Source organism: Aythya ferina, assembly GCF_964211825.1.
Source record: "Aythya ferina genome assembly, chromosome: 1".
NCBI lineage: Eukaryota > Metazoa > Chordata > Aves > Anseriformes > Anatidae > Aythya > Aythya ferina.
The window spans coordinates 89046542-89064896 of NC_140296.1; the positions used below are offsets into that span (position 1 = coordinate 89046542).

Consider the following 18355-nt stretch of genomic DNA (forward strand, 5'->3'; position numbering starts at 1 on the left):
TTCCCAAACTAATCAAGTTTATTACATTTTTTAAACTTAATAATCCAGCTAACAAAGATAAACCCATTTACTAAAGCAATTTTTGAATACATTACACATCCCTTTAAGGCAAACTGTAGTCTAAAAATTATGAAGAATACCGATAAAATGTAAATAGGATCCAGTCAAACTCAGATAAATTTTCGTAACAATTATGTGTGTGTAGCGCATCTGCATTTTAAGGACATTCTGTTCAAAATAAGTCCATGGAACCTGGTTATTCAATTTTTTTCCTCTCATATGTGTCTTCTCACATACTAAACTTTCATAGTGTGGTATGTTTTTGGTATCACTAAACACAGGTCACAGGAACATGTCAAGGAAATAAACAAGCAGCAAGGAAATAGAAAATTATCATTGCTCCTCAAAGATAGTGAGTACTGTAGAAGACAGAAGAGATGAGATATGGCTGATGGCAGGAGACAAAAGAATTGAATCACTCTATGATCTCAAATAAATAAAGAAAAAAATAAAGGAAAAAATAAAAGTATTTTTTCCAGATTAATTTGGTTGACACCTCCTCAAACACTGGAATTCTAAGCATGGAAGGCTTTGGAATGGATGACCTTTAAAACTGGTCCTTAAAAACAACTGTGAATTACATAAAAGGAAGGAATTTGGGGAACCCACAGATCTCTCTATGAGAAGATATCTTCTCAAGGAGAATTTACTTTAACCTTGCTTATAGGTAATGGTTCTGGCAGAGGAAGCATCAGAAGATGTTTAATATATTCAATTCCTTTCTGTTTCCAATAATGTAATTCTGCTTTAGACACCACAGCAGTGCTTAGATACATCGGGGTTTCCTGTCCTGCATCTCCTTCAGTGGACAGATGAAGCTATACACACTTGCTAAGCTTAGCACTTTCCGAAAAATTGTTCCCTCTTGAATGAGTGTGGCCAAAGACTAGTCAAGTAAAGATCTGTAAATGGACTCAAAAAGTGTTGCTACACTCTTTCAGCTCCTTTTTTCTCTGTTACTTTCTCTGGGAGACACTGCTCATATGGGTCTTATGTCTACAAAAAAAACTTTTTATTTTTTGGTGGAATCAAATTACAAAACCACAAGATCAAATGCCACGTAATTTCTATAAAACATACTTCTATTTACTAAAAGGTCTGCATCAAGATTACACTCCTCATTGACCGCTACTGTACTTTACAGTACTTTTCTGGTAGTTAAGCACCTCAAAACATATGCCTACTGAACCTACTGAAACAATCTTCTTAAACAAAAGCAGTTTAAATAAATAATATCTTTAATTAAAAAACAACAACAACAACAACTCAAATTCCTACAACATAACCTTTTTTTTTTTTTTCTCAATTGTTTCTTATTAATGAACATCCTGACCTGGAGAGGGCACTCTGTGACCATGCTATGTATTCTAGTGTGTCCTCATTAACCACCTTACATGTTTTAACCCAAACATGCCTGTGATCCTACCAGCCCACTTAGCCAGGATGCAATTTATGTTAATTGCAAATATATTAAGAAAGGGAACCATATGGTGACATGGTCATCAGTTCAATCCTGCTACACATATCAAGATCCTGAAACCATGTTTTATTATTAAAGATTGTATACTATTCGATGCTTTTTAAAGTACAAGACATGTTTAAAAAGACAAAATGTGGTAATGATACAGTACTGTAATAACTGGCAAAAGAGGTGTTGGAAGTTTGCTAGTGACATTTTCTTCCATTTCCATCTTCACAGTAATAGCAATCACAATCTAAAAACGTTCCTTTGTATTGTGTTGAGGGAATTAACATTGATTATACACCCACCTGAACTATTCCAAATAACTCTTAGAAATACAAAATCAATTTTTTTTCCAGATATTTCCTCCAAAGTTATATATCAAAACCACCACTAACTACTTTAAATTCTAGTGCACATGATAAAATCATACAATCAGAACATACGGAAAAAACCCTGTGCTAGACAAACTTTAAAACATAATTTAAGGCATAATTCAATGACTAAATGGCAATTCAGGGAAGAAAAACCTATATCTCTCTTTTATAAGAATATTCCAGATACTCCATAATTATCTGGTTTGCCATGTTCTACTACCCCTCAGAGGCAGACTACTGAGGATGTGAACCACTGTTCTGAGCCAGTCTGGCAAGTACTACAAGCAAGTCTCTTCCGTAAGGAATAAAAGAATCCTACCGGTAATAAAAGCATCACCTTTTTTACACTTAAATTAAAACTCTGTGCAACAGAAGATATTGTCTCTAAAAAAGTCCAACACTAAACTTCTATGCTAGTTACAGTATCAGTCAAAGAAAACTGCAAGGGCCCAAAGGAAAATAAATTTTCTTCAAATTTCTTTTTTCCCAAAGGAAAATAATCCAAAAATATTTCTAATTCCACCATAAAAAGATCATCTGTGTGCCAGTAGTTTCAGGAAGGTAGAGTCAGGCTCAATTTTTGCAGAATTTCCAGATATTAGAGGCTGAAAATTAAGATCTCCCATCCCACAACCAGGCTTGTTTAAACAGTAATGGGTTCAACAAGTCCTCATTTTCACTGGTGATAACCAGTTTATCTTCCTATTAATATTTTAAGGGGCTCCATTTCTCTCACTCAGCTGTTACCCTAATTCCTTTTTTTCATCCTCCTCCATTAACAATTTCCGCTTCCTCAGAGCACCTGGCACACACTGTTATCTCCTTGCTCTTAGATGCTTGCCCTCAGCCCACCTTTTAATGAGTGCTTTGTCAGATCCCATTGCGATCTTGTCTGAACTTCAGCTCTTGGCTCTAAGGCAGAAATACAGACCTTCTTACTATGTCCTTGAATTAATTTTTTTGGTTGTTTTTTTTTTTTTTTTCATTTATTTCAAGTTCAGGAAGATGTAGACTTCCCAACAGGTGCTGAGCTCCCGATCAGTCAGAAGTCCTTTGTTTATTTAATGTAATAAGGCATTTGTAGTAAAAGTTGCATACTACCAGTGTAACACCTAATTAATACCTCGACACCGTAGGAAGCTCTCATTCTGTTAACAGCATGTTCTTAGAGAGCTGTATAGATATTCTGTGTGGAAAAGTAATATTTATCAAGTTGATGGAGTAGTTACTGGGTACCTATTAAAGGCTTTACAATCAAAACTATTGATCCTTCAAAATCTTTAATTACTCTAATTTGCTATACTGTGAAGCTTAATAATGTTAATATATGACTGAGAGGAATTCATAGCTGCTCACATTTAACACTATCCGTACTGACTGATAAATTCAACCACATTGGCATTGTTAATAAGTGAGTGGTATCACCACTTTGTAAAGAAAAAAAGAGGTGGGAATATGTAGAGGTGGAAAGCAACAGAGAGATGGCTTGGAGAACAGACACCAACTTATTGTAGTGTATGCTTCTCCTCACAATGTATATCGCCTGTTTAACTGACTTAAGAATAAGACATAACATCGAACTTTGACAACGATGTTCCGCTGCTAGTAAATTAGATTAATTTTACCTCAAAATACAGTAAGTCTACTCAATATTTGTGTTTTCTAGATGATCGTCACACAAACAAGTGTAATTTCAAGAAAAACTGGATTATTGAAACCACGGTATTAATCTCCATTTGTCATAACCTTCATGAAAATAAAATTATATATAAGACATTCGTTCTTCCTAATATTCTTCACTGTGCATATGCAGAATATTTACTGCAATTTTTTTCTCATGGGATTGTTAAATCAATAATAATAAACGATTACAGATTAGTTATATATAAGTTTTCCAAATAAGTGATATGGTACCATGTTTTAGAGAACCTCTCTCCGATAAAATCTCCCAGTGTGATACAAAACCACACAGATGACTTTCTCTTTCACATAAGAGTTTATAGTAACTATGGCCTCTATAGTTTCAAAAGCAATGAATGTCTTATTAACTACCTTTACCAAGAAAACAATCTGGGAACCAGTGATTTGTCTCCGCTCACCATTATCTCATCCTCTTACCTGTTATCAAGGCAGAATGATAATAGCCACAGGATACAGACGAAACGGGTTTTCCAACATCCACTTGACAAGGGACACAGACATAAACTTTATCAGCCAAGCCAATCTGACCTTCCGAATTATCACCCCAGACAAAGAGCTGCCCATCCTCTAAAATGAAGACACAGAATGTTAACTGATTTCAAAGCAAAACTACACTACTAAAAAGTTAACTTACTTATTTAAGAAGCATTTCATAAGCTCTGTGTACAACACCACTAAACATCGTTATGTCAGGGACATAAAGTGATATTTAACACAATGCAACAAAACAGTCTGATGTATGAGGGTATTCCCTAAGCTTTTCAAGAGTGACTCAGAACACTTAGTGATCCACTGATATTAGACCATAAATAGCACCAGTACAAGAGCAATCCTTCAAAACATTTCTTCAAAAAGAGGAAGACTGAGAGTGTAAGACAATTCAGTTGCCAGAGGTCAGCATGAAAACAAGGTGAATTGCAGGCATATTCTCGTTTCCAGTAGCACGTCACCACCTTCCTGTTCTTCCAAACCTGTTCTCTATTCTGACTTTGGTACTCATCTCCCTTATTCTTTCCTTATCTTTCAGTTCTCTTCACAGGTTATTATATTGCCCAGCTTCATTTTGTTTTACTTAAACTATCACAATAGCTGTTCCAGGTTTATTAAGACCAGCCTCTGGTGACACAAAGACCAATGGCAGCAATAAGAAGCAAAAACAGGTAGTGAACAACATGAAAAATCTCAAGAGTTTTCTAGAAGAGATAAGGTCTTCTCTCTGCATATTTCTTATTGGTGGGAAATAAGCTGTGAATAAAACAACTACCACATACAAAGCTACTGGCTAGTGCTGCTTGGCACTAAAACCATTCAAAGTTCATTTACAAATCTTACAAGAATGTTCGCAATTGTCACAAAAAATACAAACCAAAGAAAAGCTGGCTAACATCCTTCTTGAGTATTCCTCTGCTCTGTTGCTTTCCGAAGTCATAGACTCAAAAATTTGTCCTACACGTGTACAGAAACAGTTGCTTTGTAACAAGTCTTGAGAAATGACAGGGTAATAAAGGACTATGGCTGAATATATTATAACTGTGTAGACTTCATCAAGTCATGATCATGTAATGTCACATTGGAGAAGTAAGTCATAGGTGAGGCCACTCTCAGAATTAGTAAAGACACTATTGTGTAGCCTGTACCAGCAGACCAAAATAACCATAGTGAAAAGTAGAATTAGAGAATCTTCATTTCTGTTAGATTCATGTTTTGCAGCTGGCTTCCCCGGAAATTAATTGGAGTTTTTCCCATTTGAGAGTATTCATTCTGTCCTTCCTTTGTACAGATTCTGTAAGTAGTACAGAATGAGACCAGTTGCAGGCCATTGCCCATGGAAAAGTTCCATTCTCACAAAAATTTTAACAAGTTATTCAGCAGTCACCTTTCACCACATTGTGCTGAAATAGGCAATTGTTTATAAAAAAAATAATCTTAGGTTTACTGGGGAAAGAAGACAGGGGCACAGAAAATATACACATATATGCAGACAGAGAGAGGGAATAAATGTTTCCCTGGAACACCAGGCTCGAACACACATAAATAGATTTTATTAGCTGTTGCTCTTACCAGTTACTGCTGCTGAAGTGTATGATCCAGCTGCTAGCTGTTTGATCTTGTGCTCGTTGGTAAAAAAACTAATTAAATGAAATGTGGTCCTTTCCTCGGTGTCACCTAATCCCAACTGACCTTCACTGTTACCTCCAGCAGCATACACATTTCCTTTTTCTGCATATAGAAAAGCACATGTAATACACAGAATGAGGATATTCTCAGCAGTGGCAAGAAGTCGGAGAAATTGCAGCAAGTAATTTAATTTTCTATGGAAAAACATTACAGAGAAGTCGGGGGTCTACTGCCCTGAAATATTCTAGAGTTGAAGCCAGATGTTCTTGTTGTAATTAGCGGGGAGGTTTTCCTGCACACATTTAGATCGGAATAGTCTAGAGGCCTTACATGTCTGTGAACTGAATGTGTTCCAAATCATTTTGGAGGCTGATCTGAAAAACAAATATAACCTGAAGTTCTGCAAGAGTCTTCATAAAATTACTACCTGTGGCCGTAACAGTTGGAAGCAGCTCCTTCCCTAAAGAATTTATAGTTTAATTAAGATAAAACAGGGGAAAAATGGAGAATGATGTCACTGGCAAGAAAATTAAAGTCATATTAGTACATAAATTCAAGAGATACATAACTTGATAGTTTTGAACAGTAGGAATGAAATACATTTTTACTTACATTTTTATTAGAAATCTTTTACTCATTTTAATATTTAAATCACTTTCATTAATTAGCTTTTATTTTGTTTTAGAATCTTAAAATTGAAGTTAAAGCTGATGATTGATATCTTTAACTTAAAAGAACTCCAAAATTTATATTTTTAATTTTAGTATGTTTAGTATTTAAAGTGCTTATCTACGATGAAAAAGACAAGGCTCATTAATAACACAAATCCCGACACAAATGTGATAAGCAACTGACGTACAATTTACAAATGGTCCATGCTATATAAAAGGTCACAAATTATTTAGCCAGAGTGTACGCTAAAAGTGACTAATATTTATGCTGTGCAGTCTTGCATACTCAACTGTTATTAAAATGTTCTGTTTTATTCTAATAGGCCTATTTACAGTGCTCACGGTTTCCACATGTGTAAACTCCCTAATAAACAAGCAATCCTCTTTATCACATTACTGCAAGCTACAGCATTGCTACCACAAAGATGGCTATTCCATTACACAACTTTTAGAACCGTGACAATAATTTGCATCAATTCTCTATATACTCTCTCCCTAAAAATGTATTTATTTTCAATTTAAATTTAAAGTTTATTTATTTATATCTTAGTAAAGTAACTTATCAGTGAAACAGCAGACTACTTCGTCTAACTAAAATGCAACAAACTTTGAAGACTTCAAAACATAATGTTCTAGTATCTTTACTCAAATACATAACTTCATGCTAATAAAGATACATTCCTTGTCAAAGGTAAATTTGAGCACTGATACATAAAAACACTAACATACCTATAAAGGTAATAAACGTAATATTGGTAATTGTTAGCCATACCTCTGTAGGCAACAAATTTTTTCATCTCTGTGCTATTAGTGAACTCCTATAACACATTACTTTCTAAATGCATTGCATAGAATAATCCAAGCATTCAAAGAACTGTATATCAAAAAACAAGTTTTAACAGCCAGTTTAGCTTTTACTTCTTCTTTCCTGAACATTCACGGGGTTACCAATGTAATTTGGCATTAAAACAACAGAAAAAATCTACCTTCAATATGTACATAGTATGTTACATACCTGTGTAAACTAAAGTGTGGTTTCTTCCACAAACAGCAAGTTTTGTTTTTTCTGGTTTTAAAGCTATGAATTAAAGGCAAAGAAGAGGATAAAGTTACAAACAGTCTGATAGTTGGTTCAATAACAAAATGTTCTATGCTCCAGAGAAAGCTATGATTTTTTTCTTATTTTCACCTAAAGAACGACTACAATGTTAGTTGACCATTTGATCTTAGCACATGACTTATTAATTGGGATTATCCCAGAAGAAAACAGACATAGCTTAAAAACTTACAGCTGTTATACTCAGGATAACTTGATGATGACTACTTTATCCAAATGCCACATTCCACAAAATTTACCATTTACAGGATACGCCTCAAAGAATACATCAATTTGCAGTACAAAATGCATGCTTAGAGGTTTCTTCATTTTTCATTAATAATATTGTTCTTAATTCACTCCTTCACTTCTCCCACTATTTTAAATCTTTAAAATCATACCTTTTTTTTTTTTTTGGCCTGTCAACCATACCTTCCCTCACTATGCACAGCTACTTTCTTGCTAGACTTTTGCTTTGTACTGACCTTTTGTTAATCACTAAACTCACAACTGGTAAGGGCAGTCTTACCTGGACTATTGCCTAAAATAACATATTTTGCATATTCCATCCTAACTCAATTTCAGCTCAATTACCAGCCACCCATGCATATCTTCTATGCAGTCAGGTCACACCAATTTACCTTATACAATACTCATGATGCTCTTAAAACAACATTATTTTTACATAATGTATTTTTTTCCACTGCACTGGTCCATGAGAAAGGCAACAACCATCATCCCTTTCACAAAAACCTTTTCAGTCCTTCCAAATCAACCTTCATCAGCATCATAACATTAAAATTAAACTCCCTTCTTCCTACTGAATAAATCTACCGACTTAAGCAAGAACTCTCTCTGGTGTATCATATAGACACAAAAAAAAATTGTCCAAACCATTTATACCAGTTTAGAATCACAGTATTTCCAATATTAGTTTCTTCCTAAAATTTAATTTGCTGCTTTATATCCCACCACTGTCTCCTACATCAGCCTGATAAGCTCAGCAGAAGCCTGTACTCCCTAACCTCCCACTTATGCTAATCAATCACATCCAATGAGCCGTGCAATATTGACAGCATTGCTGGCAGTTTTTCATAACCAATCACATTAGTCTCCAGTTAAACTCCAGAACTATTTTGTCAGAAAATGAGCAGCCACAACTACTTGGCCCTGAGCAGAAACTGAAATGTGTTTTTGCAACATTTGCCCAGAGCCAACTGATGCCTGAAAGCTAGTGAGAAAAGCTCCAGGTCTTCCTCCTGCTGCCTACTGCCAAGAGAGGAAAGATAACCCCTTTGTGACATTTTTTCAGTGGAAACCAGGTCTCTTTTGAATTGCTGTCATCTCTCTGCTTTTTGTTGGTTTGTTTTATTCTCCATTGCAATCTGACAATAAAACAGAATTTGACACCCAATCCATTCAAACCAAGGTAAGAATCAATCTCTCACATGGCTGACAGAAGATGTGAACCTGAGAGTAGTTGCATTCTCCCTCTAAAGTGAAATAAAGAGAGGAGCAGAGAAAGAATAGTAGAATAAACTAAATTAGGAAGAAAACAGCTTGAACAAACACAGTAATTTGTTTTCAAGCAATAAACTAACAGATCGATCTGCTCACAGAAAGGATGAGGATAAACATTTAAATGTGAAAAGGAATGTGTTAATGGGATAGATCTGATTTGACATAAGTAAGGGGATAGGGAAGAAAGTATTAGTTTTGCTTGACAAGATAGAACTGGCTAGGAAAGATTCAGAAGATAAAAGAATGCAAAGAAAACATATTTTACAGCATATGAAGCAATATGGACATTCATTTTACTGTTTTTCTACACTTCATACAAATATATTTCCATTTATGCCTCCTCAGGCACATCTTACACTGCTAAAAAGATGAAAAAAGATTGGCTTCTATGTATCTGAAGTTATTTTCAGACACAAAAGGACCCAGAATCTGGAACTGAAGGAAAAGTAGCCAGGCTTCCTTTTAAACTATCTTTATGAGCTTGTGCAGTAATATGCTACACATGATGAGTAAAGAAATCAAGAGTCTGTTACTCTGGAACTGCATCCTATAAAGCACTTTTTCACAAGGGTATCCTTTCAAAAGGACAAAAGAAAAATTAAACAAACCTTTAACACATGTTGGTTTGCTGACAGTATTCTTTGATCCTAGTCCTAATTGGCCCCAGTTGTTGCTGCCGAACATGTAAAGTTTACCATTCCCTGAAAGAAGAGGCACAGTTAGAATCCGTATGAGTGTTTGAGTATCTCACGCAAGATGAGATGGTCATTCACACACTGTATTATTTAATACATCCTTTATAATGGAAGATCCAAAATTAGGCACTTCCATACCGAAGTGTAAGCAATAATTAATAGCCTTGTGATTTCTCAATGTAAGAGTAGTAATTGCATTGTGTACGCGTCCAGCAAGAAAACCCCTGCCAGAAGGAAGGACAAAAAGGCAGAACAGACATTCTCTCCTGTAACTACAGCACAGATAATGCACTCATCATAAAATAAAAAGGTGTATTCTTGGACAGACCCTGGAAGTGCAGGAAGCAGTCTCTACAGGGCTTCTTGTAAAATAACAGTACATTTCACTGAGCACACACACCTTTTACTTCAGAGACAGGGATGAATAATGCAGCTATATAACCAATGCAAACACAAAATTCCAATATTCGGATTATTTTATTGTCAATTGGCTAGGAATGGTGGTTGTTTTTGTGTGTGTTGTTTTTTTTGTTTTTGTTTTACTGCTAAATCTCTTAAAATGATTTACAGATTTGCACTTCTATAGAACATAGCTTATGATATATTTTCAAACATGTTCACAAGTTGTATGGGTTTTCCTTTGGACATATCAGGCCTACTACAAGAGCCTTTTTGCTTCTCTGCATCTTCCATCATGGATCAACCCAGTACTCTGCGTATAAAGAAGAAATGCATAAAAAAACATGCAGTCAGGGAATTTTGTGTGCCTAAATGAAAACATTAGATTAGAAATCTTCAACAGGTATAATGCTAAAATTTTATTTCAGAAGCTGTTATGACATATCAATGAATTTGCAGGTTTGACCATTACGAACAGTGAACTGAACCATTAATCTCATTTATTTTTTTAAACTATTACCTCTTGTAAAGCTGTAAAGTTCACATCCAAAGACAAAACCCCTCCTTCAGTGTAAATCTTTGCAAAACAATAGAAGCTGATTTGTCAAAAACAACCCAACACCACAAACACAAAAACCAAAAATCCCTTTTACAACTGTTCAAACAAGATTGTTTGCTTTTGCTCCAGCTCTGCAGGTCTCTGTAAATTAGATTCCATCACGGAGCCGTCATGTAGATAAACTCCTGGTCACCAGAGCCATCAATTATCACATGAGCACAACACATTTCCACACAGCAATGCCAAAATATTATGGCTGTTTGTACTTCAGTAGCACAGGTTCCTCATGAAGGTTCTGAATGCGATTTACAGAGACTTTGCTATATGATTTGGAGATTTTTAAAATACAAGAATACTGTTATAAAAATACATTTATTTTCTTAAATACAACCACACATTTAAAATAAAATAAAAAGTACTCAAAATGAAACGTAACTAGTAACTAGAGTCTCAATCCAATTGTCAGATTTGACAATTTATGGAACATTGGGCTGTGTGTCAATATTAAGTCTTTCCAATAGGTCGAAAGGGAAAAAATTCTGAGGTCAAGACAACGCTTACCAAATTTCACTAATAGCATTTATATCACCATCCCAACTTTGGTAATGAAACCATGCCAAAACACATGCAGAGGTGTGTCACTGAGGGCAAAACACACCCTGACAGAGAAAAATTTATTAGCAAATAGCATCCTACTTTGTATCCTTACTTTATGCTTTTCAAATGCCTGTGATGATGGTAGTACTCGTGGGAATATGATGCCAAGTTGCCATAATTCAGTTTAATCACATTCTTTTTTATCTATTCAGAATTCCAACAGGTCATGCTTTTAATCCTATAATCTGCTTTTTCTTATATCAACATGTAAGTTCTCAGACACTGCGTTACAAAATCAAGAAGCTTAACAGATGAGAAGATTTTTTTTTATACATATATTCTTTACCAGCTGAGTGACAGCCTCTTATAATTTCAGGCTTCCAAGATTTAGTGTAATAGAAAATAAGAAAACTGAGACGTGGGTAATTCAGACAGTGAATAAAAACTAAGGCACTACAGAGGAGCCTTATCAAATGCCTGTAATGAAGCAACATTTCTGGGTCCCTACACCAGACCAGGTTTTAGAACAGGCATAATATGGTCAGGAGACACTACAGGATTTTGTATGCAAAATGCCCAATTTTCATAACTGTTTACAGAGTAATCTCTAGTCATCACCACAGATCCACTAACGTGAGAACTACTTTCATGTCAGGCAAACAGCCAAGGATCATTTCAAAACATTGAGAACACCAATTGCTTGTGTCTTTTTTTTGCGTCCGTTTTGGTGTAAATACACACAACCCATGGCCATCTGCCATAGGGCATAGCAGGCAGACTGGTCCTCAACAGTAAGATTACGATTCTGGGCAAAAGAAAGGATACAATAGGGTATTAAGAAAGGGACTACTTGGAGTGTTTTGATAATGGAAACATACACCAAACACCAGTCTCCACCCTCCTTCTGATGCAAAACTGGGCTACTTCTCCAAAGTATTTATGCATTGGCACATCACTGATGTTACACCAACTCCGAGCTATTAACAAAAGCAACAAGGTGCTTACATCTTTTGAAACAGCAAATTTTGTAAGAGACTTCAGGATGAGGATACTAACCAGGAAATTTCCCATATGGGGATGGCTACCACCACTGTGATTCCTCAGAACCCCACTTGTGTGCAACCCCGGTTCATGAAGCCTGGCAAGAGGCATTATTCAGCAGCTGGGGAGTACAAGCTGAAATACTCCACATGCTTCATAATATCAACAGGCATCCATCCATCCCTATCACCTGTGTTTTAGGCATTTTACCCCTTGCTTTCTACATGGTATTAGTGTGGGATAAAGATAAAATGGGAAGAGTACACACAGACATTCAACATTACGAGATTCAATTGAGAAGCTATATTGAGTATTTTGGACAGATTCATACGCCAGGCATCACGATTTTTTTTTTGTATTTATTTGTGCTGTTTTGTGAATAAACTCTTAACACATTGTTTGAAATTTGTACACAATTCGAATACATCTCATGAAAATGGGAATTACATCCATTTTCTTAGGCAAGTCACAATATTCTCAAAAGTTTTATTGAGCAGTAAGAACAGTCATGCTTAGGCTATTTAGCGTCATACAAAAAACAGCACAGTATGTTGCTTGCTCCTAAACGTATCAAAAAACTAACACAAACACATAGTAATCTTCCTCATTTTCCCCTTACAGCAGAGTGCATAAGACACAGGAGTCACGTTCTGATGGCCTGCCAACAGGCAGAAAGAATAGATGGAGTATTAAGTCCAAAGACCTGGAGGGATTCCAATGTCTCTTTTGTGTAAACTGTTGAATATTTAATGCCTTAGGTAACTTGAAATTATATGCATACTATCTCGCTGTGCTTCTGCGTGAACCTCCTGGAACTCTGTTTTTCCTTTTCATACTTCTTTCTGTACCCTCTTGCACCAGGGGCTTCAATTCTCTCCAGAGCTCTGAGTCCAGAAGATACATTTTCTGCCATCACCATTTCCCCCTTGTGAAGTGGATCGTCTCTTCGATAGAATGTAGGCGATCTGCCTAGGATACTCTAATTAAGGCCAATAAACAATAAGACAGCTCTTAACTTTAAGAGGTTTGTAGAAAATGAAATTATTAATAGAAAGGTACTGGGAATAGATCCTTAAAATATGATTAATGCCACTTACTTCATACCAGCTCCCAAGAGGATGAATATATTCCTTTACAAAGACTACAGTTACAAAAGATGCAGGGAGTGAACTGTCAGTAAACTGTTCTTGGGACAAAAAATATAGAAATGGGGCAAGAAATTTTGTTAAACATATTACAAGGGATGCTGGAAGAAAACTGCTCAGACAACTGCTTAAAAGAACTGCTTGAACATCTTAGTCAAAATTGTGCTTAAGGCAGAAAGAGAATGAGGAAGGAAATACAAAAATTCGATCCCAAATTCCAAAAGCAGAGGAAGAAGTGTTTCCCTGCCTAGCTCAACAAGCCAACTCAACGTCAGCAAGAAACTATCACTGATTCTTTAGATTCCGACATACAGCCATGGTATGTAAATGCAATTTATTTTGGACTCAAAATCCTAACCTAGAAAGCCGAAGAGCAGTTTTTTTATATTCACTTTACACTTTTCTCCCCAGAAGTCATATGGGAATACTGACGTTGGAGTAGATGAAAGAAGTATTTGAAATGTTCTGAATATTTTGTCTGAATGCTGAATATTACTTCCTGTACATTTTCTTCATTTGCATTTAGTCAACATTCAGTGCTAGATGTCGCTGTCTTTCCTGCCCAAAACCAGCTGTAAGGAATGTTTTGAGTCAATGTGCATGACAGTTTTGATCGTTGAGACATTTAAAAATAAATCTGATGCATTTCTATCAGATTTGAATCTACCTCAAATTCCCACTGTCCCCTAAATAGATAGTTCCCCCTACTCTTCCAGGGGGTGGAAAATAAAGGAGTGTGAAATGCTGTGACCTGTAAAGACTGAAAGTAATAAGAAGCATGCAATACACACCTGCTTGAGATACCTTCCCTTCCTCAGCGATGTTTGTCTTGTCTTTCTTCCAAGTCAGGTTCAGATGGATTTCAAGGAACTCCTGCTTTTCCACATGGTCTGTGTCCTTCTCAGTAAACTCATTACCACCATGCCCTTCTGTGGCTTTTTTATTCCAGGTGTTATTGCAGTTCAATGTCATTCACCAAGGGCTTTAATTCCACCGTATCATCCAACTCCATCTAATGGCAGAAATGTGTGGTGCACATGTGCATGCACAGGTGTGAAGAAAAAAATGAGGGACAAAGATTTTCTCTTTTCCTTTTTTGCCATTTGCATGACTCCTGCAGTTTCACTCCCTTTGTTCAGTGTTGGTCACTATTTCACCCTCACTTTTGCTTCTACTTTATCATGTCCCCAAAAAACTTTTGGTATCAAAGATTTATTTATTTATTTTTAATTCATGTTTCTACAGTTCCCCCTCTACAAAAGCTTTGAGAAAAAGATGATCTTATTTAGAAGTATCCCACATGACTTATCCACACACTGCAGCAAAGGCCAGCGAGGGAGACCGTTTTCAAAATATGCAGTATATATTAAAATATCAGGGAGAAGGAGAAAGAGATGTACAGAAATGGTGCTACATGCATCCCTATCTAAGTTGACTTCTTCAAAAGCTTTATTCAAGTGGCCACTATTACAGGGACATGGGAATTAGTGGATTGTTGCTGATTAGTGTAACAGCGCTGGCATAAGCACATGCTGAAGGAGTTAAAGGAGGCAATTTAAATTGACCACTCTGAAACTGAGAATAATACTAGTGTTATTTCAAACTGGATGTGGGCATATGAAGGGATACACTAAAAAAAAATAAAAAAAAAAATCAAGAGGAAAATTTCACAGTGCCCTAGGTTATGTTCTGATTAATTTTATGCAACAGGCATTTTAATAGTGTGGGTTCAATCCAAAAAAAAGTGTGAAGTTTTGTTCAAAACATAATCTATTCATGCATAATTCATCTTCTATGAAGTTAGGCTTGAAAAATTCATCGTATAATTTCACTTCAAATTGTTCTGCAGTCCATGAAATCTATATTCTTCTTTTATCATGTTTGGAACTGTTCATTCTAAAAAATCCAGCATTTCCAAATTTGCTTGGGGATATAGCGGGAAAAAAAAAACTCAAGAAATTATTTAATGAGCAATGACAAAGATACAACACTGGGTCCTAATGAGGAATAAATGCACTTCAATAAAAAACATCCTGAAAATATGCATAGGAATTTCATGATAAAAAAATACGGTTATCTATCTGAAGTTGGTTGTCAACATAATTAACACACGTTTTCATCACAAAAGAGTAGTCTCTTCCACATAAGAAATTGAATGAACTCTCCGATGAGTATTGCTTCCAGCATTTCAAATAAATGAAAAGGAACATCAATAACGACGGTTCAGTGTATTGCTTCTGAGCTTCTCTGAATGCTTTTGCAATTTATTTCTGATTTTAGTAGGATTTGCTAAAGTTTTTTGAGTTGTTCTTTCAAGGGTTGTTTTCAGTTTACAGTTACCTAATAATTCAGAACTTCCTTTCAGAGATATAATTTTGTCTATCGTTTCAGGCAAGTGAACTTGTCAACCGAGTTCAACAGATACTATTTACTTTCACAACACAAACCTATGTACTTAAGATTGTCTACTGGACACCATCAGATTTACAAGAAACATTTAAGCTGAACAAGGTCACACTTATTTTAAATCCAACACGATACATTAGGTTATTACACATTCATTCATGTTCTTGGGCATGTCTTGTGAAAACCTTCATTGACTCCTGTTAACTTCAAAGGCATCCAACAGCCCCAGTGTGAAGAGTTCCCCCTCCTCTCCACACTTCAAATATTACCTCAGAATTGAAATAAGAATCCAAGCTGTCCAAATGTATAACCTTTTATCATACACTCCGCTTCCGATACTGACCTGTAACAACAGCAGTATGCTCATCTCCACATGATATATGTACAGGCTTGTCATTTTTGAACCAGAATTTGCTAGGAACATTTTCTGCAAAGCTGCTTTTTCCAAACGTGAAAACAGCACCTGATTCTAAAACAGAAAAAAAAAAAAAAAAAAAAAAAAAAGTCAATTTTAGTGAATATAATTTTTTCCTAAGACATTTTAAAATAGCCATTTCCTATTAATCCATTTGCACATTTTAGATACCTATCTTTTTCCTTAAAAGTAAAAAAAAGCATCTGAAGTATTTTTTCCATTCTGTTTCATCAAGACTGTTTGATTTTCAGGCTCACATTTTAGTCGGCCTGATACTTGTAGCCTCCCTGAATTTCCTAGAAGAACAGATACTGCTGATGATACATTGTATTCTGAAGACACAGAAACTTACTTGAAAGTACAATGTACTTTATCACTACCCCCTAAGAAAAATTACTGGATGCATAAAGCAAAAAGGACTCTGACAAACTGTCCCCAAAAAATACACTCAAAAGCTCATCCTGAAAGCAGGTCGAGACGAAGAATTCTCACTTACGGTCATACTTGAATTCAAACAGGTTTTCCAAATTGGATTAGAGAGAGAGACATACACACTGTAAAGAGGTGACAGGCTCCAAACTGACCACTCCTCCTCACCCATCTGAAAAGATACATGTGCTCTCAAAATGACCCCCTAAAAATAAAATCCTCAGCCTTCAAAACATGGGATGCAACAACTGTCCTTGTTCGTAAGACTGCAATATAAAAAAGCCCAAAGAAAAGCACCCCACAATGAAACCCAGACGGCTCTTCCTCCCTTATAACCAGTTTTCTCAATTCTTCCCACTTCTAACAGCGCCAGCCCTGTTGCTTTAAAACGCCCCACGTTAACTATTCATCCACCCTTCGCTCAAGCATTTTGTCAAGCACTTGGCTCGGCACGGAAAATACTCGCTCTACGGGGAATAAATGAACTTACAAGTTAAACCATTTGCCAAAACGCCATGCAGCGTGCGGCAAAGCAAAATCAGGCCTCTTATTTAAAGATGTCAAACCTCGTGCTTTACTGGGGGGAGAAGAATAACTATTATTTGCTTTTTTTTTTTTTTAACGTATAGGCTATGGTAACACACAGAGGAACACTATGCTGCTTCTGAAGAAGTATATATGATTCAATAATACCTTTCACTGAAAATATACACACTGCTTTCACTGAAAATATACACACTGAAACGCTCCGTTGGCATTGATGGTTTGCACCCCAGCTCCAAAACCCACGGCTCTCTCTTGCCCTGTAAACCTGACACTCCTTTTGGAGTGAAAGTTAACGATATTAGTAGCGAGATGCAATTTCACGCACCACACGCATCACCCATTTACAGATTTGCATTTACTACTCCTTCATTTTTATTATTTTTTTAACTTTTTAACTAATAGGCACATATATAAGCATATATATTCCCGGAGAGCAGGAGGAGGAGCCCTCCCCAGCACGGCAGCGGGCCGAAGGGAAGCGGCTGTGTGTCCGTGTGTCCGCCTGTCCGCCCGCCCGCCCCCGCCAGCACTCACCGGGCACCGTCAGCTCGGGCTCCCCGGCGGGCTCGGCCATGGCGGCGGCGGGCGGGCGGCGCTCGGCCCCGCGCCCCATGCGGGCGGAAGTAAACAGCGGGGCCTGCCACGGGCAACGGGACCGGCACCGCCCGGCACCGCCCCGCACCGCCCCGCACCGCCCCGCACAGCCCCCGGGGCGCCCCCTGATGGCTGGCGGGGGAGCGCAGGCTGCCCGGGGCCGTGCCCAGGCGGCTTGTGGAGGTCCCCAGGGAGGAGCCCCCACAGCTCTCTGGGCAGCCTGTGCCAGGGCTCCTCACCCGCTGGGGGCTCCCAACATCTTTTGTGTGGGGCCTTGGGCTCCCAAGCCTGTCCCCTCATAACCCCACTTGCTTCGCTGAGTCTCCTGAGCTGCCATCCCTCAGCCACCTACGCAGAATATAATTCATAATCTTTATTTTGCCACCCCTAGGGCACTCCTGTCCTAAGTGTGACTGTTTCTCTTTGATGGCTTGTGAGGCTTCACCAAGCTGTCCCTCTGAAGTCTTCTGACTGGGTATTCAAGCAGACGTTTCATCTTCCATTCAGCCAGTGATACCTAGAT

The 18355-nt window shown here is 37.1% G+C and overlaps 1 protein-coding gene across 1 annotated transcript in view; it reads right to left on the bottom strand.

The window, feature by feature from the left end:
* The window catches only part of RPGR (retinitis pigmentosa GTPase regulator), a 48303-nt gene extending 30430 nt beyond the window's left edge, over positions 1–17873 (bottom strand). Inside the window, exons 1-6 of the mRNA XM_084507186.1 lie at positions 17773–17873; positions 16192–16317; positions 9615–9707; positions 7405–7467; positions 5662–5820; positions 4018–4167 (exon numbers count right to left, since the gene is read on the bottom strand). Of these exons, the coding sequence (XP_084363312.1) occupies positions 4018–4167; positions 5662–5820; positions 7405–7467; positions 9615–9707; positions 16192–16317; positions 17773–17851 (670 nt within the window). The 5' untranslated portion in view covers positions 17852–17873. The remainder of the gene's footprint in view (positions 1–4017; positions 4168–5661; positions 5821–7404; positions 7468–9614; positions 9708–16191; positions 16318–17772) is intronic.
* Between the last annotated feature and the right edge of the window lie 482 nt (positions 17874–18355).